Consider the following 24,689-nt stretch of genomic DNA (forward strand, 5'->3'; position numbering starts at 1 on the left):
AATGTTTACATTCTCTTTAGCATTGTATGCAAGTGCTCGTTTCATAGTAACTTGGGCAACATTGGGTCTTAAAATTAAAACAAAAATCCAGCAGTTTTGGTGTTAAAAAAATTTAGGTAATAGAATAATATTGCCATTAGTTCTTCAGTTCTTGGTTGCACATTTTTTGTTTTGTGGCTCATTGTTTCTTTTGTGAATTGCCCTTTGTACATTGTTTCATAGCATGTCTATTTTTTCTTCCTGATTTATAAACATTTTAAACTAAAATACAGAACATGTTAACTTATTTCTCAGTTTGTTTTTAGCTTTTTAATGATTTTTAAATTGATGCAGAAGTATTTGAATAGCTAAAACTACCTTTTTTGTTTCTGATTTTTACTTTGTTTTATGCTTAGAAAAGTCTTTCCTCCTTTAAATTTCAAATTTTAAAAAATATTTTCTTCAGCCTCTTATATTATTTTAATTTTTAACTATAAAATAATCTGTTTAGATTTTCTTTTTTTTGTATAAGACATTTTTCCTACATTATTAACCACTTTTTCTAGTATTATTAAATAATTTCAGTCTTTCCTGCTGATTTGGAATCCCGTCTTTTTCATATTTTAAGTATTTAGATGTAACTGAATATTTTCCTGAATTTTTTCCCTATTCTGTTAAAATCAGCCTATCTCTTTAGTGTGAAAGTCATTTCACTGCGTTGATTCATATTTCACAGGCCTATACTGTAGATGTAATCTATTCACAATCTCTCCCAGTGAACATTTACAGTCTCAGCATATATTTCTTGGTGTATTACACAGGACAAAAGTGGTGTATTATTCCATTATGTCTTACATACATTCATGTTTTCATACATATACATGTATACTTTACTTTTTACTCTTCTGTTCTATCTACGATTGTAGCTGTTGTTTGTGAGTGTGTTATTCTCTCAGTTGTGTCCAGCTCTTCGCAATCCCATGAACTGTAGCCTACCAGGCTCCTGTGTCCATGAGACTCTCCAGGCAAGAAGACTGGAATGGACTGCCATTCGATTCTCCAGGGATCTTTCCGATCCAGGGATTGAACCGAGTCTCCTGCATTGTAGGCAGATTCTTGACTGAGCCACCAAGGAAGCCCCGTAGAGATTGTTCATCCTGTTTTTCAGCGTCATTCTCTATAAAACATATATAAAATTATCCCAGCTCTTGTACCCTTGATGAATAAAGACCAGTATGGGAAGTAGAACATGAAGAAGGATGGAGAGGCTCCTGTATTATCTTTATGGGAGAAAAGTATTGATATAGAACTTACTGCAGTCAAGGATCATGCTTATAAACGAGATTGTATAGTTATATTTGTCATTTTGGTGAATACAAAAATTCCAATATGTGTTACTTTAAATTTCTACTTTCATTAACTCCCATTACCTGGTTGTGAATTCTGGCTTCGTTTCAATTATCTACTGTTGCTTGGTAAACCACTTAACGACTTTCAGTGGTATACATGTTTTAGTGGTTAGGGCTCAGCACAATTTGTCTTTCCTTCACATGGTATCAGCTGGGCTTAATCATGAGCCTACTCATAGCTGGTGGCTGGCTGGGTGATCTAAGATAAGATAGTCTTACTTACATGTCTCAATTGACATGCTGCTGACTGTAGGCTGGGGTTAACTCCAGTTCTTCTCCATGGGGCCTCTTTTTCTACCTAGCCTCTCTATCAGGAAAGTGTGAACTGACTCTCTACATGATGACTAGAAACTAAGGCAGCAAAGGTGAAAGCCATAGAGGTCTTCTCAAAGCTCTTGCCTCCTCAACTTCTATATGCATCCTCATACAAAGAATTAGAGGCATGATTCCTTATGATCTGTCACAGTTAAAACAACTTCATAGTAACAAAGTTTCCTAAAAACTCTGAATAGAAACTGTTACTTTTATTTTATATTTTCTTTTTCTAAATTATTAACCTTACTATAGAGAGGTATCTTATGTACTTAAATCAGTAATTAAAAACAAAAAGGGGCAGTAGTCTTAGGTATTATAGTAAAACATCTATCCTTAATTTGTACACATTTTGTTTTGCTGATACGCTCTCTCTTTCAGGGCAGGGCCAGTGGTAGTATTCGTTCTTGCTTTGAATAGATTAACTGCTCTGAATGGTTAAACTTAAGTACTGTGAGAAATTAGTTGAATTAACTAAACAGTGGTAAACTTCACACACAATATGCTTACCTACTGATTCAAACAATTGAGAACAATTTGGTTAAAGTACTTTGATGTTAAATAAAGTTGGGCTCCTAATAATGTAGTTAATTTCTTACTAATTGAATTCTTTTTATATTTCAGTTCATCAGTTTTAGCAGAGATAACTGATTTGTCTATTTTTTGAGTAAACATCAAAAAGAATTTCTTGTCTGAGTTTCTTTGCACTGGTTTGTAGTTTATGGGCCATAGAATTTAATGCATGGTGTTGGAGAATCTGATACCATTATGAGGTGATAGTGCATGTCAAAGTGTATAGAAATTTTAAAGTACTATTTATGAAATCTGTGCAACAGCATTTGGTATTTTTAATAGGACAAAAATAGTTTGTCAGATATAAATGTAGACTTCAGTTTATCTTTTAGGTTGGTCAAGGATAAGAAAACAAATCACCTTAATATAACTTACAGTAGTAGTATTATATATTGTAATATATAGTAATACATGTAGTAATACCATCAGTATATTACTATTATTGTTTATATATAAAATGATATCTGATTAGAAGTGAGTTTGTTTTTTTTGACAAGCATTAATATTTTAAATTACTTGAATGTAATTACAAAGAAATATCTTATGTGTATATCAGTTATAATTTAAATTTAAATTGTATTTTATTTCTGTTCATTTTTAGAAATATAAAGAAAAGGACAAACACAAACAAAAACATAAGAAGCAACCAGAACCATCACCTGCATTGGTTCCTTCCTTGACTGTTACTACAGAAAAAGTAAGTTTTAAATGTCATATTTTGATTTATGTAATATTTGTGCTGACTTTGACCTTTAAACTAGTTAGATGCTACATTTTGAAAATACTTGAATTGTCCTGGTTCCTCCTAACCAATTTTACGTCTCTGAGACTACATCAAGCATGTTGATTTTCCCTCTCTTAGTCCTTTATCCTATCTTCTCTTTATTCTATGCTTATTTCTTAAGAATGTTAAGAAATAGGTGACATTATTGACATGTATATTTTGGGCTGTGCAGTTGGCTTCTTCCATCTGTGATTTTGAATTCTGACTTCAACACTTACAGACAACTCTTAGGTTAATTAACCTCTTTGTAACTCAGTTTCATTGTTTGTAAAGTTGGGGGAGGTAATTGTTGGAATTGAATGAGATAATGCATTTAAAGCAGTTAGAACAATATCTTGGAGAAGGCAATGGCACCCCACTCCAGTACTCTTGGCTGGAAAACCCCATGGACGGAGGAGCCTGGTAGGCTGCAGTCCATGGGGTTGCCAAGAGTCGGACGCGACTGAGTGACTTCACTTTAACTTTTCACTTTCACGCATTGGAGAAGGAAATGGCAGCCCACTCCAATGTTCTTGCTTGGAGAATCCCAGGGACAGGGGAGCCTGGTGGGCTGCCATCTATGGGGTCGCACAGAGTCGGACACGACTGAAGTGACTTAGCAGTAGAACAATATCTGGTTCATAGTAAGTATTACTTAGTAAATGTTAAATATTACTAAGATTATTATCATGTGGTTAACATGAAAGCAAATGGAGACAGGGACAGGCAGCTGGGACAGTACTATGAAAGGAAGGTGAGGGGGTTGCAGTAGGAGAAGAGGCCAGTGTGAGAGGCCAATCTTGTAAGACTGTATAAGCCAGTGGAAGGTTTTTAATTTGAGTGAAAAGTGAGCCATTAGAGTTTTAAGCTGAGATGTAACATGGTCTTAACTTAGGTTTTATAAGAACCTGTGGCTACTTTGTTGTATATGGACTATAGAGAGTCAAGAGTGAAAGGAAGGAGGCCATTAGGAGGTTATTGCAGTAATCCAGAAAGGGACGGTGGTGACCCTAGAGGATTTTGATTGGCATTTCTTCAGTGACCTATACATACGTTAAACATCTTTTCATGTGAATATTAGCTATTTATTTATTTATTTTGGTGAAGTGTCCACATCTATCCACCACCTCTCCCTTTTTATTGATTTGTTTTATTACCGAGTTTTGTGAAGCATTATGTGTTTCAGGTGCAAGTCATTTATCAGATACATATGTTTTCTTTTAAAAGCTTTTATCTTTTACATTTAGGTCTGTGATCCATTTTGAGTTAATTTTTGTGTATGATGTGAATTATACATCAAAGTCCACTGATTTGAATATTGATAATTCAGTTTTTCCTGAGCCATTTTTAGAACAGATTGTCCTTTCTTTATTAAATTACCTTTACCTCCATTGTTGAAAGCCAGTTGACCATCTGTATATGGCCCGATTTTTAGACTCTAATTCTGTTCCATACCACACAATCTTGATTACTATAGATTTATGATGATGCTTGAGGTCAGATAGGGTCCACCTTCCAAGATTGTACTCTTTCAGAATTGTTTGGGCTATTCTAGGTTCCGTGCATTTGTATATGGATTTCAGAATTAGATTGTCAGCTTTTAGAAATAAAACTGCTGTTATTTTGAATTAAACTGCAGTGAATCTACAGATCATTTGGGGTGGAGTATTAATACCTTAGTAATACTGAGTTTTCTGATCTGTGAACATTGTGTGTGTTTGTGTATAACTTCTTTATCCACTCCAAGATTGTACTCTTTCAGAGTTGTTTGGGCTATTCAAGAAAGAAATGGCAGCCCACTCCAGTATTCTTGCCTGGAAAATCCCATGGACAGTGGAGCCTGGTAGGCTACTGTCCATGGGGTCGCAAAGAGTCGGACACGACTGAGCGACTTCACTTTCTTTATCCACTCAACTGTCAGTGAACATTTAGATTGCTTCCATGATTTACCAGTTGAAAATAGTGCTGCTGTAAACTTTGGGGTGCATGTATCTTTTTGAATTAGAGTTCTTACTGTCTGTTCTGGATGTTTGCCCAGAAGTGGGATTGCTGGATCCATATGGTAGTTCTACTTATAGTTTTTTTAGGAACCTCTACAGTACTTCCCATAGTGGCTGTATCAGTTTATATTCCTACTGACAGTGTAGGGAAGGGTTCCCTTTTTTCAGTACCTTCTCCAGCATTTATTATTTGTTGACTTTTTGATAGCCATTCTGATCGGTATGAAGTGATAATTTATTGTGATTTTGGTTTGCATTTCTCTAATTATTAGCAATATGGAACATCTTTTCATGTGCCTTTTGGCCATTTGTATGTCTTCTTTCAAGAGATGTCTACTTAGGTCTTCTGCCCATTTTTTAATTGTATTGTTTTTCAGGTATTGAGTTGTGTGAGCTGTATGTATATTTTGGAAATGAAGCTCTTGTTTGTATTTTTTGTGAATATATTCTCCCATTCTGTTGGTGTTTTTGTTTATTTTGTTGATGATTTCCTTGGCTATGTAAAAGCTTTTAAGTTTGATTAATTCCTATCTGTTTATTTTTCCTTTATTTTTGCCTTGGGAGGCTGATCTAAGAATACTGTTAAGATTTTTGTCAGAGAATGTTTCGCCTACATTCTCTTCTAGGAATCTTACAGCGTCATGTCTTATTTTAGGTCATTAAACCATTTTGAGTTTAATTTTGTATATGGTGTCAAGGAGTGTTCTAAAATCATTGATTGACAGGACTTCCCAACATCTCTTGTTGAAGAGACTATTTGTTCGTAATAGATGTATTGATACAGTTTTTTGTTTAAAATCTGTTAATATGATGAAATATGTTGGTTGATTTTCCACTGTTTAAAAAAAAATACCTTATATTCCTGGGAAAATCCCACTTGGTCTTGATGTATTACCCGCTTTTTGATTATGTTGTTTATTTTTCTGATACTGAGTTGTATGAGCTGTTTGTATAAAAAGTCCACTTGGTCTTGTTGTATTATGATTTTTATATACTGTTTAATTCAACTTTTAGAAATTTTACAGAAAATTTTGGCTGTCTCTTCATGAGGGATGTTGGCCAGTAGATTGCTTTTCTTACAGTGGCTTCGGTGTTGGTGTCAAGGAGTACTGGCCTTATTAGAAGGAGCTAAAAACAAGTATTTACTCTTTTCTGGAAGAGTTTATATAAAAATTAGGTAATATTACTTAATGTTTGCCAGTATTTACTTTTAAAGCTATCTGGGCCTAGAGTTTTCTTTAAAGGAAGATTTTTAACTGTAATACCATTAAAAAGAGAAATATAGGGCTGTTTAGGTTATCTCCTTCTCGTTGAGTAAGCTTTGACAGTTTTTCAAATTTTTTTTCTAACCAGTTTGGCTATGAATTTTTATAATCTTAGGTTGTTAGCTTTTGGATTCAGTGAATCCATGTTTCATTCTGCTTCTTGACCTGCATGCAGGTTTCTCAGGAGGCAGGTAAGGTGGTCTGGTACTCCCATCTCTCTAAGAATTTTCCACAGTTTGTTGTGATCCACATGGGCAAAGGCTTTCACGTAGTCAAGGAAGCAGAAATAGATGTTTTTCTGGAATTTCCCTTTTTTTCTATGATCCAGTGGATGTTGGCAGTTTGATCTCTGGTTCCTCCGCCTTTTCTAAATCCAGCTTGATCATCTGGAAGTTCTCGGTTCATGTACTGCTTAAGCCTAGCTTGAAGGATTTTGAGCATTCCTTGGTAGCATGTAAAGAAAGAAAGGAAGTGAAGTTGCTCGGTTGTGCCCGACTCTTTGTAATCCCATGGACTGTAGCCTGCCAGGCTCCTCCATCCATGGAGCTTTCCAGGCAAGAATACTGGAGTGGGTTGCATTTCCTTCTGCAGGAGATCTTCCCGACCCAGGGATTGAACTCCAGTCTCTTGTGTTGTAGGCAGACGCTTTACCGTCTGAGCCACCAGGGAAGTCCAAGGAGGCTAACGTATAAAGTGAGTGCAGTTGTGTGGTAGTTTTGAAGCCATTTATCTCAAATTGGGACTTCAACCCATGTGCTGGGTCTCAAACCTAGCCAAAAGCCAGTTTGGGACTTGAACCCAACCAAAACTCTGCTTGGAACTCGAACCCAGCCAAAACCCACAGTAGTTGCTTTCAGGACCTAATGAAGCTCAGATTCTTGATGTCTCATCATTGAAAGAATTCAGTAAGAGACAAAGTGATAGGTGAGAAATGGATTTATTCAGATTCAGAGGGAAGCACACTCCACAGACAGAGTGTGGGCCATTGCAGAGGGCAAGGGCAGCCATGAAATGTGGTTTGGTTGGTTTTTATAGGCTGGGTAATCTCATATGCTTGAGAGTTGGCTTTCGACAGGGAGGCCTGGAGTGCTGCAGTCCATGGGGTCGCAAATAGTCAGACATGACTGAACCGAACTGAATTTCATATGCTGATGAGTAGAAGGATTATTCCACTGATTTGGGAAAGTATGGAGATTTCCAGGATTTAGGCCAATGCCCATTCGTTGGTCTTTTGACAATGAGTTGGAACTGTCATGGCACCTCTGGGTGTGTCATTTCACTTACTGATTGAGGATCAAGGTCTAGTTTTTTCAGCCATCTTGATCCCGTTTGATTCTAATTTTTTTATGTGTCCTTGGGCTGTGTCATTCTTTGAAAAGTTGTGCCCTGCCCCTTTCCTTCCTGTTACATTTTGAACATTCTTTGGCATTGCCTTTCTTTGGGATTGAAATGAAACGTGACCTTTTCCTGTCCTATGACCATTGCTGTGTTTTCCAAATTTGCTGGCGTATTAAGTGCAGCACTTTTAACAGCAATTTTAGGATTTCCAATATCAAAGGCTGGAATTCATCACCTCCACCTGCTTTGTTTGTAGTAATGCTTCTTAAGGCCCACTTGACTTCACACTCCAGGATGTGTGGCTCTAGGTGAGTGACCACACTGTTGTCCGGGTCAGTCATTAAGACCTTTTTTGTATAGTTCTTCTGTGTTTCTTGCCACCTCTTCTTTATCTCTGCTGCTTCTGTTAGGTCCTAGTTGTTTCTGTCCAAGATTTCTTGTGCCCATTTTTACATGATATGTTACCTTTGTATCTCCAGTTTTCTTGGAGACATCTCTAGTCCTTCCAATTCTGTTGTTTTCCTATATTTCTTTGCATTATTTACTTAAGAAGGCTTTCTTATTTCTCTTTGGTAATCTCTGGAATTCTCCATTCAGTTGGGTGTATTTTTCCTTTCTTTTGTCCCTTTGCTTCTCTTCTTTTCTCAGCTATTTGTAAGTCTTCCTGAGAGAACCATTTTAAAAACAAGCACCTAAGAAGGCTATAGTAGACCTGAAATATGAGCCAATTCAACATAATGAAGATTGATAAAATTTTCACACAATAGTAGGATACAAATTCTATTCGAGTTCCCTCCCATAGACTGTAAACAAGGAGACACTAGAACTTACCTGGGGACATAAAACAAGGTGCAAACATTTCCTGGTCTAAAGGTATTGAAATCGTTGGGAGTTTGTTCTTTTATCACTGTGTAATTATGTTAGAAATAAATATCGAAAGATATTTGAAAACAACCCACGTATTTTCAAGGACAATGTGACATTTACTGAGAGAGATCTTTGACTTAGCCGTCAAAAGCCTCGATAAAGTTGCACTGAAAAAAACAGAGTGATTGCAGAGGAGAAAGCATTTAAATGAGAAATTAGTATCAAAGTGAGAAATTAATATTAAAGACACTTAAAAAAAACAAAACCCCACACATTTGGAAATTAAATGTCCACTTTTAAATGATGGGTGTATCTAAGAAGTGAGAGCAAGGAAAATTAGAAAATATTTGTAATAGAATAAAAATGAGAAGATAATTCACCAGACTTTATTGCATGCTGCTGAAGCTGCTCAATGCAATTAAATACAGTGTGGAGTCTTGAATAAGGTAGGAAAACAAATAATGGACACTGGCATGAAGTTTTGTGAAATTTGAACAAAATCTGTTCAAATTTTTTATTAACTTTATAATATCATATCACTTGTTAATTTCCTGTGTATTTCTTTATGGTATTTCTTTATATTTAAAGAGTTGGATTAGAAGTTTCAAGTCTCATTCACTTAGGGTTCAGTTTTGATGTACATTCTTTCAGTGGTTTTTAGCAAATGTGTAATGATATGTATCCACCACTACAGAATCATTTCAGTAACCTAAAAGTATTGTTTTTTATCTATTCATTCCTCTGTCTTCCTAAGCCCTGACAACCGCAAAAATTTTTAATGTCTCTATAATTTTGCCTTTTTCAGAATGTCATTTAGTTGGACTCATGTAATATGTAGCCTTTTCAGACTAGAGTTTTTTCACTTAGTAATGTTTTTTTGGGCTCCAAAATCACTGCAGATGGTGATTGCAACCATGAAATTAAAAGATGCTTACTCCTTGGAAGAAAAGTTGTGACCAACCTAGATAGCATAGTCAAAAACAGAGACATTACTTTGCCGACTAAGGTCCGTCTAGTCAAGGCTATAGTTTTTCCTGTGGTCATGTATGGATGTGAGAGTTGGACTGTGAAGAAGGCTGAGCGCCGAAGAATTGATGCTTTTGAACTGTGGTGTTGGAGAAGACTCTTGAGAGTCCCTTGGACTGCAAGGAGATCCAACCAATCCGTTCTGAAGGAGATCAGCCCTGGGATTTCTTCAGAAGGAATGATGCTAAAGCTGAGACTCCAGTACTTTGGCCACCTCATGTGAAGAGTTGACTCATTGGAAAAGACTCTGATGCTGGGAGGGATTGGGGGCTGGAGAAGGGGACGACCGAGGATGAGATGGCTGGATGGCATCACCGACTCGATGGACTTGAGTCTGAGTGAACTCCGGGAGTTGATGATGGACAGGGAGGCCTGGCGTGCTGCGATTCATGGGGTCGCAAAGAGTCGGACACGACTGAGCGACTGAACTGAACTGAATTGAATGTACATCCAGATTTGTTTATCTCTTCAAGGCTTGATAGCTGAATTTTTTCTACAGGTGAATAATATTCCATTGTCTGAACACTGCATTCACCTACTGTAGAAGGACATCTTGGTTGCTTCCAGATTCTAACAGTAATGGATAGAGCTGCTATATATATCCATGTGGAAGTTTTAGTGTGGACCCAATTTATCACCTCCTTTCAGTAAAAAACTGGGAGCGTGATTACAGAGTTACAAGATTAGTTTTCATTTGGGTTTTTTTCTCCCTCATTGGCTGCATCTCATGGCATATGCGATCCTGTTTCCCTGATCAGGGATGGAACTTCTTTGGAAGCTTTGAGTCTTAATTGCTGGACCATTAGGCAAGTCCCTGTTTTTGTTTTTCTTCTTTTGGATTTTGTCTGTTTCATTTGTTTTTTTGTTTTGTCTCACCACACAGCTTACGGGCTGTTAGTTCCCTGTTGACTCAGTGAACCTGGGCCCTTGACAATAGAAGTGTTGAGTCGTAACCACTAGACTACCAGGGTATAATATCCCTCATATGTTTAGTTTTGTAAGAAATTGCCAAACTGTTTTCCAAAATGGCTGAATCATTTTGCATTCCTATCAGCAAAGAGTAACAGTTCGTTTTACTCTACATCTTCCCTAGCCATTGGTGTTATTTTAATACTGTTTAAATTATATCTGCTGACATAAGATCTAGAGCATGTATGTCTTCTTACAGTTTTTTGTCATTTGTATATATTTTTTGGTGCTGCTGCTGCTGTTAAGTCGCTTCAGTCATGTCCGAATCTGTGCGACCCCATAGACAGCAGCCCACCAGGCTCCCCTGTCCCTGGGATTCTCCAGGCAAGAACACTGGTGAGGTATCTGTTAAGATTTTTTGCCGTTTTAAAAATCACATTAGTTGATTTCTTATTGTTAAGTTTCTTGAGTTCTTTATATGAGATACAGTCTTTTTTATCAGATATGTCTTTTGTAATTATTTTGAGCCAGTCTGTATTATATCTTTTTATTTTCTTGACAATGTCTTTTGCAGAGTAGAAGTTTTCATTTTATTTTTTTCTTTTCATTTCTTAAATATCCCATTTTAAGGAAATCCAGTTTACCATTTTTTTCATTAATAGTTTATGCCTTTGATGTTGTAGCTGAAAAGCCATCACCAAAACAAGGATTATCCTGTTTTATGTTATTTTTTTAACAGTTTTATCAGTGCATTTCACTCACTCAGTTGTGTTCTACTCTTTGTGACCCCATGGACTGCCTCACGCCAGGCTTGCCTGTCTACCACCAACTCCTGTAGCTTGCTCAAACTCAGGTCCATCGAGTCGATGATGCCATTGAACCATCTCATCCTCTGTCGTCCCCTTCACCTCCTACTTTCATTGTTTCCCATCATCAGGAACTTTTCCAGTGAGTCAGTTCTTCGTCTCTGGTGGCCAAAGTATTGGTGTTTCAGTTTTAGTATCAGTCCTTCCAATGAATATTCAGGACTGAATTCTTTTAGAATGGATTGGTTTTATCTCCTTGCATTCCAAGGGATTCTTAAGAGTCTTCTCCAATAACATGGTTCAAAAGCATCAATTCTTCATGGGTCATCCTTCTTCTCACATCCATACATGACTACTGGGAAAACGATAGCTTTGACTATATGGACCTTTGTTGGCAAAGTAATGTCTCTGGTTTTTAATGTGCTGTCTAGGTTGGTCATAGCTTTTCTTCCAAGGAGTAAGCATCTTTTAATTTCATGGCCGCAGTCAGCATCTGCAGTGATTTTGGAGCCCAAGAAAATAAAGTCTCTCACTGTTTCCATTGTTTCCCCATCTATTTGCCATGAAGTGATGGAACCAGATGCCGTGATCTTAGTGTTTTTAATGTTGAGTTTCAAGTGAGATCTTTCACTCTCCTCTTTCACTTTCACAAGACATTCTTGAGTTCCTCTTCTGTTTCTGCGTATCTGAGGTTACTGATATTTCTCCTTGCAATCTTAATTCCAGCTTGTGCTTTATCCAGCCCAGCATATTTGCAGGATGTACTCTGCATATAAGTTAAATAAGCAGGGTGACAATATACAGCCTTGACATACGCCTTTCACAATTTGGAACCAATCTGTTGTTCCATGACCAGTTCTAACTGTTGCTTCTTGACCTGCTTACAGATTTCTCAGGCGGCAAGTCAGGTACCCTGGTATACTCATCTCTTTAAGAATTTTCCAGTTTGTTATGATGTACATAAAGGCTTTGGCATAGTCAATAAAGCAGTAGTAGACGTTTTTCTGGAATTTTCTTCCTTTTTTGATGATCCAGAGTATGTTGGTAATTTGATCTATGGTTCCTCTGCCTTTTCTAAGTCCAGCTTGAACATCTGGAAGTTCACAGTTCATGTATTGTTGAAGCCTGACTTGGAGAATTTTGAGCATTACTTTGCTAGCGTGTGAGATGAGTGCAATTGTACAGTAGTTTGAACATTCTTTGGTATTGACTTTTTTTGGGATTGGAATGGAAACTGACGTTTCCAGTCCCATGGTCACTGCTGCGTTTTCCAAATTTGCTGCCATATTGAGTGCAGCACTTAACAGCATCATCTTTTAGGATTTGAAATAGCACAGCTGAATTCCATCACCTCTGCTAGCTTTGTAGTGATGCTTCCTAAAGCTCACTTGACTTTGCATTCCAGGATGTCTGGGTCTAGATAGGTGATCAACTCCATTGTGGTTATCTGGGTCATGAAGATCTTTTTTGTGTAGTTCTTCTGTGTATTCTTGCCACCTCTTCTTCATGCCTATCTTTGCGTGAAATGTTCGCTTGGTATCTCTAATTTTCTTGAAAAGATCTCTAGTCTTTCCCATTCTATTGTTTTCCTCTATTTCTTTTCATGGATCACTGAGGAAGGCTTTCTTCTCTCTCCTTGCAGTTCTTTGGAACTCGGCATTCAAATGGTATATCTTTCCTTTTCTCCTTTCCCTTTAGCTTCTCTTGTTTTCTTAGCTCTTCGTATGGCCTCCTTAGACAACCATTTTGCCTTTTTGCATTTCTTTTTCTTGGTGATGGTGTTGATCATTGCCTCCTGTACAATGTCACAAACCTCTGTCCATAGTTCTTCAGGCATTCTGTCTGTCAGATCTGATCCCTTGAATCTATTTGTCACTTCCACTGTATAATCATAAGGGGTTTGATTTAGGTCATAGCCAAATGGTCTAGTGGTTTTCCCTACTTTCTTTAATTTAAGTCTGAATTTGGCAATAAGGAGTTCATGATCTGAGCCACAGTCTGCTCCTGGTCTTGTTTTTGCTGACCGTATAGAGCTTCTCCATCTTTGGCTGCTAAGAATACAATCAGTCTGATTTCAGTATTGACCATCTGGTGATGTCCATGTGTAGAGTCATCTCTTGTGTTTTTTTTTTTTTTTTTCTCCTTTTTTTGTCATCTCTTGTGTTGATGGAAGAGGATTTTTGCTTTGACCAGTGCATTCTCTTGGCAGAACTATGTTAGCCTTTGCCCTGCTTCATTTTGTACTCCCGTGTCCAAATTTGCCTGTTACTCCACGTGTTTCTTGACTTCATACTTTTGCATTCCAGTCCCCTATAAAGAAAAGGACATCTTTCAGTTCACTGAGTCTTAAAATGTCGATATTTATTCTTGCCATCTCCTGTTTGACCACTTCCAATTTACCCTGATACATGGACCTAACTAACATCACAGTTCCTATGCAATATTTGTTCTTCACAGTATTGGAGTTTACTTCCATCAGCAGTCGCGTCCACAACTCAGCTTTGTTTTCGCTTTGGCTCCATCCCTTCATTGTTTCTGGAGTTATTTTCCAGTCTTCTCCAGTAGCGTATTGGGCACCTACTGAGGTGTTCATGTTTTAGCGTCATATCTTTGACAGCTTATAGTGAATGGTATCGGATTCGTGATGTCAGAAGATTAAACTTCAGGACCAGGACCAGGAACCAGGCTTGATCACTCAAGAGTTTTTGTATTGCAGAGTTTTATTAGAGTATAAAAAGGGACAGAGAAAGCTTCTGACACAGACATCAGAAAGGGGATGGAGAGTGCACCCCTTGCTAGTGTTAGCAAGGGAGTTATATACTTTTTTAATTGGTTATTACAATAAATCAAAAGAATGTCTCAAGTTTGTGAAAATTTTACCAAATCCAGTCCCACAATTTACATTTTAGGATAGCAGGCTTACAGTTTAACAATAGATAGATCCTACCAGACCCATTCCCATAAGATACATTCTGATATATCAAGATTAATCAGAAGGTTTTCAGGAAGGAGAAACTGTCCTCAAGCAGGATACATTGTTGTTATATAATCCCTAGTACAGAGTTTAAACTGAATTGTGTAATCATCAGTTCCAGGGTTAAAGATAAAAAACAAGCAAACAAACTTAGTTTTATGTGACTAAGGAATGTAGAGGGAAAAAAAAGTTTGTCCTTTCCTCCTCCTGGAGAACCCTCAACCCCTTTCTTCGCCTCGGGGATCCTGGACTTCTTATCAACCTGCCTAGGAATTGACTCTCTCGTCTTTTTGCCTTTTCATAGTGTTCATGGGCTTCTCAACGCAAGAATACTACAGTGGTTTGCCATTCCCTTCTCTAGTGTACCACATTTGGCAGAACTCTGCACCATGACCCTTCTGTCTTGGGTGGCCCTACACTGCATTGCTCATACGTTCATTTAGTTAGACAAGGAGTTTTAGAAACTCTTTATAATGAGTTTCATAGTTTTCTATTATACATTTAAGTTTGTAGTCCATTTTGAGTTCATTTTTGTAAGGGATATGTCTTTTGTGTCTAGATTCCTTTTTTTTTTTTGGTTTTATGTGCATATTTAATATTCTAGCACCATTTGTTGAAAAGCTTGTCTGTATTTCATTGTGTTACTTTTGTGATCAGTTGACAGTGTTTGTGTGGATCTATTTCTGAGCTGTCTGTTCCATTGATCTATTTGTCTAGTCTTTCATCAATACTATGATGTCCTAATTACTGTAACTTTATAGTCAGTCTGAAATTGAGTTAATATCACTGCTCCAACTTGTCTTTCCATATTGCGTTGGCTATTTTGGGTCTTTTGCTTCTTATGTAGAATCAATTTCTCAGTAGTCACACACACAGAGAAATGCTGGAATTTTGATTCAGTATGTTTAGATCTGTGGATGAGGTTGGGACATTTTGATGGTGATATTGGCAACTTATCTATGAAGTTGGGAAAATTCTCCATTTACTTAGTTCTTTAATTTTGTTCATCAAAGTTTTGTTTCTTCCTCATACAAACCTTCTACATATTTAGTTAGATTTAACCTAAGGATTTATAATTTCAAATTCAACTTGTTTCTTCCTGGTATATAGGAAACCAGTTTCCTTTTTTACATTAACCTTATTCTGAAACCTTGCTATAATCACTTTTTTTTTTTTTAAGGCTTATTGCTTTCATTTTAGTGTGAAGTCAATTTGTATATCAAAGGAAAAAAATGGGGTGATGGTTGAATAGGTAGCATTTTTCCTTTCTCAGTGTCACATAACATAATCGTACATATGTAATTAACATGTTTTAGACTTGACTAAATACAATATTTTCTTTTTCTCTCATTTTTTAAAAATTGTTTTCCCATTTATTACAACGTATTGAGTGGAGTTCTCTGTGCTATACAGTAGGTTCTAGTTGGTGATCTATTTTAAATAGAACAGTGTTGTCTGTGTCAATCCCAGACTCCCATATAGTTACTTGTTCTTTATTGGGAACTGCTGGCAGATGAAAGGATCTCTTTGGATGCCATATCTTAAAATGCATCTTTGTAATAAAAGGAGTTAGAAAAATGAGACTGGTTTATGGAAATAGGCAAGAATATAGGCTTCTGGAACAGTTTGGAGGTTCCTTAGAAAATGAAGACTAAAAGTTACCATATGACCCAGTAATCCTACTTCTGGGCATGTATCTGGAGGAAAACTTGGTTTAAAAGTATACATGTACGCCATTGTCCATTGCAAGACCTTTTAGAACTAACACCAAAGAAAGATGTCCTTTTCATTATAGGGGACTTGAATCCAAAACTATGAAGTCAAGAGATACCAGGAGTAACAGGAAAGTTTGGACTTGGAGTACAAGATGAAGCAGGGCAAAGGCTAACAGATTCTGCCAAGAGAATGCACTGGCCAAAGCAAAAACCCTCTTCCATCAACACAAGAGATGACTCTACACATGGACATCACCAGGTGGTCAACACTGAAATAAGATTGATTATATTCTTAGCAGCCAAAGATGGAGAAGCTCTGTACAGTCAGCAAACGTAGACTGGGAGCTGACTGTGGCTCGGATCATGAACTCCTTATTGCCAAATTCAGACTTAAATTGAAGAAAGTAGGGAAAACCACTAGACCATTCGGCTGTGACCTAAAACAAACTCCTTATGGTTATACAGTGGAAGTGACAAATAGATTCAAGGGATTAGATCTGATAGAGTTCCTGAAGAGCTGTGGATGTAGGTTTGTGACATTGTACAGGAGGCAATGATCAACACCATCACCAAGAAAAAGAAATGCAAAAAGGGCAAAATGGTTGTCTAAGGAGGCCTTACAAATCGCTGAGAAAAAAAGAGAAGAGAAAAGAGAAGCTAAAGGCAAAAGAGAAAAGGAAAGATATACCCATTTGGAATGCAGAGTTCCAAAGATAGCAAGGAGAGATAAGAAAGCCTTTTTCAGTGATCCATGCAAAGAAATAGAGGAAAACAATAGAATGAGAAAGACTACAGATCTCTTCAAGAAAATTAGAAATACCAAGGGTACATTTCATTCCTTGGAAGAAAGGCTAGTACCACCCTAGACAGCATATTAAAAATCAGAGACATTACTTTGCCAACAAAGGTCCATCTGACTCAAAGCTACGGTTTTTCCAGTAGTCATGTATGGATGTGAGAGTTGGGGTATATATAGAAGGAAAGCTGAGCGCTGAAGAATTGATGTTTTTGAACTGTGGTGTTGGAGAAGACCCTTGAGAGGCCCTTGGAGTGCAAGGAGATCCAACCAGTCCTTCCTAAAGCAAATCAGTCCTGAATATTCAATGGAAGGACTGATGCTAAAGCTTAAACTCCAATACTTTGGCCACCTGATGCGAAGAAGTGACTAATTGAAAAAGACCCTGATCCTGGGAAAGATTGAAGGTGGGAGGATAGGGGAAGACAGAGAATGAGATGGTTGGATGGCATCACTGACTCAATGGACTTGAGTTTGTGAAAGCTCCAGGAGTTGGTGATGGACAGGGAAGCCTGACATGCTGCAGTCCATGGGATCACAGAGAGTTGGACACAACTGAGCGACTAAACTGAAGGGAACATTTCATGTAAAGATGGGCACAATAGAGAATGGAAATGATATGGACCTAATAGAAGCAGAAGATATATCAAGAAGATCTGGCAAGAATTCACAGAAGTATACAAAAAGTATCTGAATGACTCAGGTAACATAGTGGTGTGATCACTCACCTAGAGCCAGGCATTCTGGAGTCCGAAGTCAAGTGGGCCTTAGGAAGCATCGCTATGAACTAAGGCAGTGGAGGTGATGGAATTCCTGTTGAGCTATTTCAAGTCCTAGAAGATGATGCTGTTAAGGTACTGCACTGAATATACCAGCAAATTTGGAAGACTCAGCAGTGGCCACAGGACTGGAAAAGGTCAGTTTTCATTCCAATCCCAAAGAAAGGCAACGCCGAAGAAAGCTCAGACCACCACACAGTTGCACTCATCCCACACAGTAGCAAAGAAATGCTCAACATTGTCCAAGTGAGTCTTCAGCAGAACGTGAGCGAGTTCCAGAAAAACATCTACTTTTGCTTTGACTATACCAAAGCCTTTGTGTGGATCACGGGAAAAAAGAGGTTGTAGACAATTGGTATAATTTCTTCCTTAAGTATTTTGTAGAATTCACCAGTGAACCCATCTGGACCTGGTGCTTCCTATAATTTGGTGGGTGTGGTTCATTGTTGATTCAATTTCTCTAATAGCCATAGGCCTGTTCAGATTGTCCGTTTCTTTTGTTGTATGACTTTCAACAGTTGTGTCTTTCAAGAAATTGATCAGTCTTCAGTAGGTTATCGAATTTGTGGACATAGAGTTGTTCATAATATTCTTTGATTATCCTTTAATGGCTAAGTGTTGTGTAGTTAATTGTTCTCTCTTTTATTTCTGATATTAGCAGTTTGTGTCCTCCCTTTTTTTTCTTAGTTGTCCTGGCTAGAAATTTATCAATTTTATATATCTATTCAAATACCAGCTTTTGGTTCCATTGGTTTTTCTCTGTTGATTTTCTGTTTTCGTTCCTTGATGTGTGCTTTTTCATTTTGTCTTTCTTTCTGCTTATATTTGATTTAATTTGCTTTTTGTTTCTCGTTTCCTAAAGAAGAAGGTAAGGTTATTCATTTAAGATCTTTTTTTTCTAATACAGCATTCAACACTACGGATTTCTCTGGCAGTCCAGTGGTTAAGACTTCACCTTCCAATTCAGGGGTGCATTTTCAGTCCGTGCTTGGGGTGCTAAGCTCACACATGCTTTGTGGCCAAAAAAACAAAAACATAAAACAAAAACAGTATTTGTAAGAAATTTAGTAAAGACTGAAAAAATGGTTTTTTCAAAAAGAATTTAGTGCTATTAATTTCATTGTAAGAACTGCTTTTACTGCATCCCACAAATTTTAATGTTGTATTTTCATTGTTGTTTGGTTTATAATACTTAAAATGTTCTCTTGAGCTTTATGTTGTGTAGAATTCTGTTGTTTAATCTCCAGGCATTCTGGGATTTTTTTTTTTTTTAAAGCGCTCTTTCTGGTAATTGATTTCTTTCTTATATACATTGTGGTCTGAGAGGAGACATTATAAGATTTCTGTTTAGGATTTGTTGAAGCGTGTTTTATGGTGCAAAATGTGATCTGTTCTGGTGAATGCATGTGCCATGTGAGTCTGAGAAGAATGTATATTTTGCTCTTATTGGATACAATAGTCTGTAGATGTCAATTCTATCCACCCGATTAATGATGTTGGTCAGTTCAAGTATGTCCTTACTGATTTTTTGCCTACTGGATTGGATTTGTCCAGTTCTGATAGAGGGATGTTAACAGGAGTGGTTTCATCTCTTGTAGTTCTATCAGTTTTTGCCTCATGTATTTTGATGTCAGGCAGAAACACACGAAAGATTTCTGTGATATCTTGTAGTCTTGATAACTTTATTGTTATATAATGTCAGTTTTTATTCCTGTTAACTTTCCTTGCTGTGAAGTCTGTTCTGTCTTAAATACAGCTATTCTTGGATTGTTCAGATTAGTGATTATGTGGCATATCTTCTTCCATTTATTGATTTCTTTTTTACATCCATTGATTTTTAATCACAGTGTGTCTCTATATTTACTACACTTGAGTCTTGTTTTTTGATTCACTCTGACCATTTCTATCTTTTAATTGGTATATTTAGATCATTTATGTTTAGGGTGATTTATTGATACAGTTTAGGTTAGTATCTATGAAAGCCATTACTTTTTTGTTGTTGTTGTCCTTGGTCTTTGTTCCTGTCTTTGTCTTTCACATGTTATTTACCTTTTGTGGTTTTTATTGGATGTTTTATATGATTTCTCTCAATTCTTAACATATCAGTTTTTTTTTTCCCCGCTTTCCTGGTTGTCCTCATGTTTGCAGTATGTCTTTACAGTGTATCTAAGGCTACATTCAATAACACTATACTATTTCATGGTAGTACAAGTATCTTATAATAACAAAGTATTCCTAATTTCTACCTCCTATCTTTTCTGTCAATACTGTTATTCATTTCATTTACACATGAGCATACATAGCATATGAATATATAAGTGAAGTGAAGTCACTCAGTCGTGTCCGACTCTTTGTGACCCCATGGACTGTAGCCTACCAGGCTCCTATAGTCCATGGGATTTTCCAGGCAATAGTACTGGAGTCGATTGCCATTTCCTTCTCCAGGGGATCTTCCCCACCCAGGGATTGAACCCTGCATTGTAGACAGACGCTTTACCATCTGAGCCACCAAGGAAGTCCATGAATATATAACTATATATCAAATATATCATTGAGCAAACTATTGAAATCAATTAAGAATAAATAAGAAAAATCAATTATTTTACCTTCATTGATTCATTCTCTGATGTGCTGCTTCATATAAATCCATGTTTCTGACCTGTTTCATTTTCCTTCTCTGAAGAATTTTTAAAAGTTATTGCGAGGCAGGGCCACCAGTAACAAATTACCTTAATTTTTTTCTTTGTCTTTCACTCTTTTAGTATAATTTTGCAGTGTGCAGAATTCTAGTTTTTTTTCCCCTCAACACTGAATATTTTACATCACTCTGTTGTTCGCATTGTTCCTGAAGAGAAGTCAGTTGTAATTCTTATCTTTTCTCCTTTGTAGGTAAAGCTGTCTACCTTGTGGGTGCTTTGAGAGTGCTTTCCGTTATCTTTGATTTTCTGCATTTTCAGTATGATGTGCCTATGTTTTTTTGGTTGTTTGCTTGCTTTTTGGCCTTTATCTTTCTTGGTATTCCCAGAGCTTCTTGGATCTGTCATTTGGTTTCTGACTTTAATTTGGTTATTCCTTCAAAATTACTTGTGTTCCTTTCTTTTCCTTCTGTTACTCCCACTCCCAACTGTGTTTATACCTTTTATAGTTGTCTTGTGATTCTTGGATATTGTTCTGGTTTCTTAGTTGTTTTTTCTCTTTACTTCGTTTTTCGAAGTTTCTAGTTTCATATCCTCAAGCTCTGAGATGCTTTTCTTAGCCTTCCTTGCCCAGTGTGCTGATGAGTACATTAAAGTCTTCATTTTTGTTAGAGTTTTTAATCTCAAAGATTCTTTAATTTTTTCTTAGAGTTTCTTTTTCGTTTTTTGCTTACAATATCCATCTGTTGTTTGCATGCTGGTTTTTACATTAAAACCCTTAACATACTAATCATAATTTTAAAAATTCCTGTGCTGGTAATTCCCACAATCCTGCTGTATCTGTCTCTGGTTCTGATGTTTGTTTATTCTTTTCATGCTGTATATGTGTCTTTTACTGTGCCTTATAGTTTTTTGTGAAAAGATGTGTATGATATACTGAATAAAAGCGAGTATGATAAGTAGGCCTTTTTAAATAATGTGATGTTAAGAGGGGCAGAAAGCATTCTGTATTCCTGTGGTTAGTTCTCAGTCTTTTGGTGAGCCTGTGCTCCTGGACTGTGAATCACGAGTGATTCTCACCCCCTACCCTGCTTTGGTGGGACAGGATCAAGTGGGGGTTGTAGTTGGATATTTCCCTTCCTCCACCTACTTGAAGCTCTGATACAATCCCAGCAGATGATGCTCTGGTAGAGTAGATTCCTGAGAACAGGTCTTACTAAGAAGAATAGAAAACCTTAGCATTTTTCAGAATCTTTCTTTCCCCTCTTCCCTAAGGGAAGCATGCATGTTTTTTTTTCTTCTGGTATTCACTATTAAGACTTGGTTAGGTATCCTGGAGGTGAAACTTGGAAAGTTTGAGGGCTTCCCTATGATTGAGTCCTGAGTGTTTTTATCTCTCAGACTTGCACACGCTGAACCTTCAGCAATTTGTTAGTCACAGTTGAGGTTTTCCTATTCCGATCCTGGTTGCCATGGAGATTTCTGTTTGGTTATGTTGTGATCCTCTATATCCGTCTGTCACATTTTGGGGGTTTGCCTTGTGGCCTGACTTCTCTGACGCATCAAAAAAGAGTTACTAACTTTTCAGTTTCTTATGCTTTTTACTTGTTAGGATGGGATGAAGGCTTCAAAATTCCTTATTAAATGCTGACTAGAATCTAGAAGCACTAGTATGGACATTTAAGGCTAAAAGCTTTGTTCTAAGCTCCACTTATAAATTATGATATTGGCATTTTGTATTTTCATTTTACTTATTTGAACAAATATCTTATGGCTTCCTTTTAATTTCTTGTTTGACTGTAGGTTACTTAGAAGCATTTCATTTACTGTTGAAATATTTTAGAAATTTTTCACATCTTGTTGATTTTTCATTCAATATCTTTGTGTTATAATTCATTTTCATTTTTTTTGTTTTTTTTTTTAATGATATAGAACATGGATTATCTGTTTTTATGTGTGCTTTTTCAAAAGAATATTTATTTGTTCTGCTCTTACTTTATGAAGATTTTCTGTAAATGTGAATTCATAGAATTAGGTCAAGTTGACTTATATTGCTTAAGTTCTTTATGTCCTTTATTTATTTTTATATTTTTGTTCTATTTGTTCAGTCAATTATTGAGAAAAGGAAATGAACCTCTCTTACTGTAACTGTACATTTTGTTATTTCTTTGCTTTTTCTCTTCAGTTTTTGCTTCATTTATTTTGCAGGTCTCTTATTAGTTACAGAACATTTAGGATTCTTATATCCTCTTGATGAATAATCATCTTTATCCTGGTAATATTCCTCGTTTGAAATGTACTTTCATATTAATGTTATGAATTCAGATTTCTTTGAATTAGTGTCAGATTGCTATGTCTTTCCCATGCTTTTAATATCTTTCTGTATTTATTGTTTAAATGGGTTTTTTTTGTAGGCAACATGAAGTCTTGAATTTCTTTTTTCACTGTTATAATCTCTGCCTTTTAATGGGAGTGTTCAGGTAATTTGCATGTAATGTGATTATTGATATGGTTGTATTTAAATCTATCCTTTGTTAATCCTTTTTAATTTGCCTGTCATTTTTCATTTTCTTTCTTTTTTCCTCATTGACCATTTTTGGTGATTCCATTGTGGCTGATTAGAAATAATTCTTCATTGTGTTATTTTTATTGGTTGCTTTAGGGTTTATACATCTTTAGCTTGTCAGAGTCTGCCTTCAAGAAATATTACACTTTTTTCACATACCACATAAGAACTTTGCAACTGTATACTTTCATTCCTACCCTTTTTTCTTTGAACCTGTTTCTGTGATGTTTTAAAATTTTTACATATTTTATGAACCTCACAATTGTTCCTGTTTTTGCTCTAAATCATCGGTTACTTTAAAAAGAGACTTAAGTAATTAAAAAACGTTCTATATGTATCCATGTAGTTATTGTTTCTAGTGCTCTGAATTTGTGTACATTCACATTTGCATTGTTGTCCTCCTTCCTAAAAGACCACCTGCTGTGTTTTCTATGGTGTTAACTGCTGGTGATTAGTTTTCTCAGCTTTTTAAAAAAATCTGTAAAGCAATTATTTTGCCTGTGTTTTTGCAAGATATTTTAGCTCACTTTAGAATTTTAGGTTAATGATTGTTTCTTTTAGTATATTGAAGATTTTATTCTTCTTTTTTTACCTTGCATCTTTTTCAGGAGAAATCTGTTTTCATCCTTATCCTTGTTTCTTAGAACGTAGACATTTTCCCTCACCACCACCACCCCAACTGCTTTTATAGTTTTCTCTTTATTTTTGGTTTTTAGTGATAACTATATAATTATGATGTGCATTCATGGAGTTGTCTTCATATTTCTTATACTTGGAGTTAGTTGATCTGTAGGTTATATAGTTTTCATTAAATTTGATAGTTTTATTCAAAGTACTTTTTCTTTTTTTCCCCTCTGCTATAATTATTTTTAAGTCCTTTCCTCCTTCCGTCGCCACACCACCACCCCCCCACCCCCCCACCCCTTTTTGGGGTACTATAGTAGCACGTAAATAAGGCTTCTTGATGTTGTCCCATAGGTCACTGCATGTTAAAAAAGTCTGTCTTCTTTGTGTGTTTCATGTTTTTATTTTTAATTAAAAACTTTTATTGGAATATAGTTGATTAACAATGTTTTGTTTCAGGTGTATAGCAAAGTTAATTGGTTATACATATACATATATACAGTCTTTTTAAGAATTCTTTTCCCATATAGGCCATTACAGTGTATTGAGTAGAGTTCCCTGTGCTATACAGTAGGTTCTTAGTAGGTATCTATTTTATATATAGTAGTGCATGTATAGCAGTTTCAGTCTCCCAATTTATCCCTCTTTTCCTTTTCTCCTGGTAAGTTATATGTTTGTTTTCTACATCTGTGACTCTACTTCTGTTTTGTGAATAAGTTCATTTGTACCCTTTTTATAGATTCCACAGATTAGTGATATCATATGATATTTGCTTTCTGTGTCTGACTTACTTCACTCGGTATGACAATCTCTAGTTCCTTCCATGTTGCTACAGATGGCATTCTTTTTTTTTTTTTTTAAGAAATATTCATTTTATCTATTTGGCTGCACAAGATCTTAGTTGCAGCGTGTGGAATCTAGTTCCCTGGCCAGGGATTGAACCCAGGCTCCCTGTATTGGGAGTGCAGAGTCTTAGCCACTGGATCACCAGGGACGTCCCTATATTGTTCTTTTTTGTGGCTGAGTAATATACCATTGGCTCTATGTACATTTTCTTTATCCATTCCTCTGTTGTTGGACAATTAGATTATTTCTCTGTCCTGGCTATTGTAAATAGTGCTGCAGTGAACGTTGGGATGCATGTAATTTTTCATATTACAGTTTTCTCCAGGTATTTGCCTAGGAGTGGAATTGTAGGGTCATATGGTAGTTCTTTATGGTAGTTTTTTTAAAGAACCTCCATATCGTTCTCCATAATGGCTGTGTCAGTTTACATTCCCACCAGCAGTGTAGGAGGCTTCCCTTTTCTCCAGACCCTCTCTAGCATTTACTGTTAATGGCCATTCTGACTG

At 36.5% G+C, this 24,689-nt stretch overlaps 1 protein-coding gene across 1 annotated transcript in view; it reads left to right on the plus strand.

Annotated features, from left to right (window-relative positions):
- Nucleotides 1–24,689, plus strand: part of MLLT10 (MLLT10 histone lysine methyltransferase DOT1L cofactor) — a 209,872-nt gene that overhangs the window by 108,970 nt on the left and 76,213 nt on the right. The window contains exon 9 of the mRNA XM_052650785.1: nucleotides 2,875–2,970. Within this exon, the coding sequence (XP_052506745.1) occupies nucleotides 2,875–2,970 (96 nt within the window). The remainder of the gene's footprint in view (nucleotides 1–2,874; nucleotides 2,971–24,689) is intronic.

Source organism: Budorcas taxicolor, chromosome 13, assembly GCF_023091745.1.
Source record: "Budorcas taxicolor isolate Tak-1 chromosome 13, Takin1.1, whole genome shotgun sequence".
NCBI classification, from domain to species: domain Eukaryota; kingdom Metazoa; phylum Chordata; class Mammalia; order Artiodactyla; family Bovidae; genus Budorcas; species Budorcas taxicolor.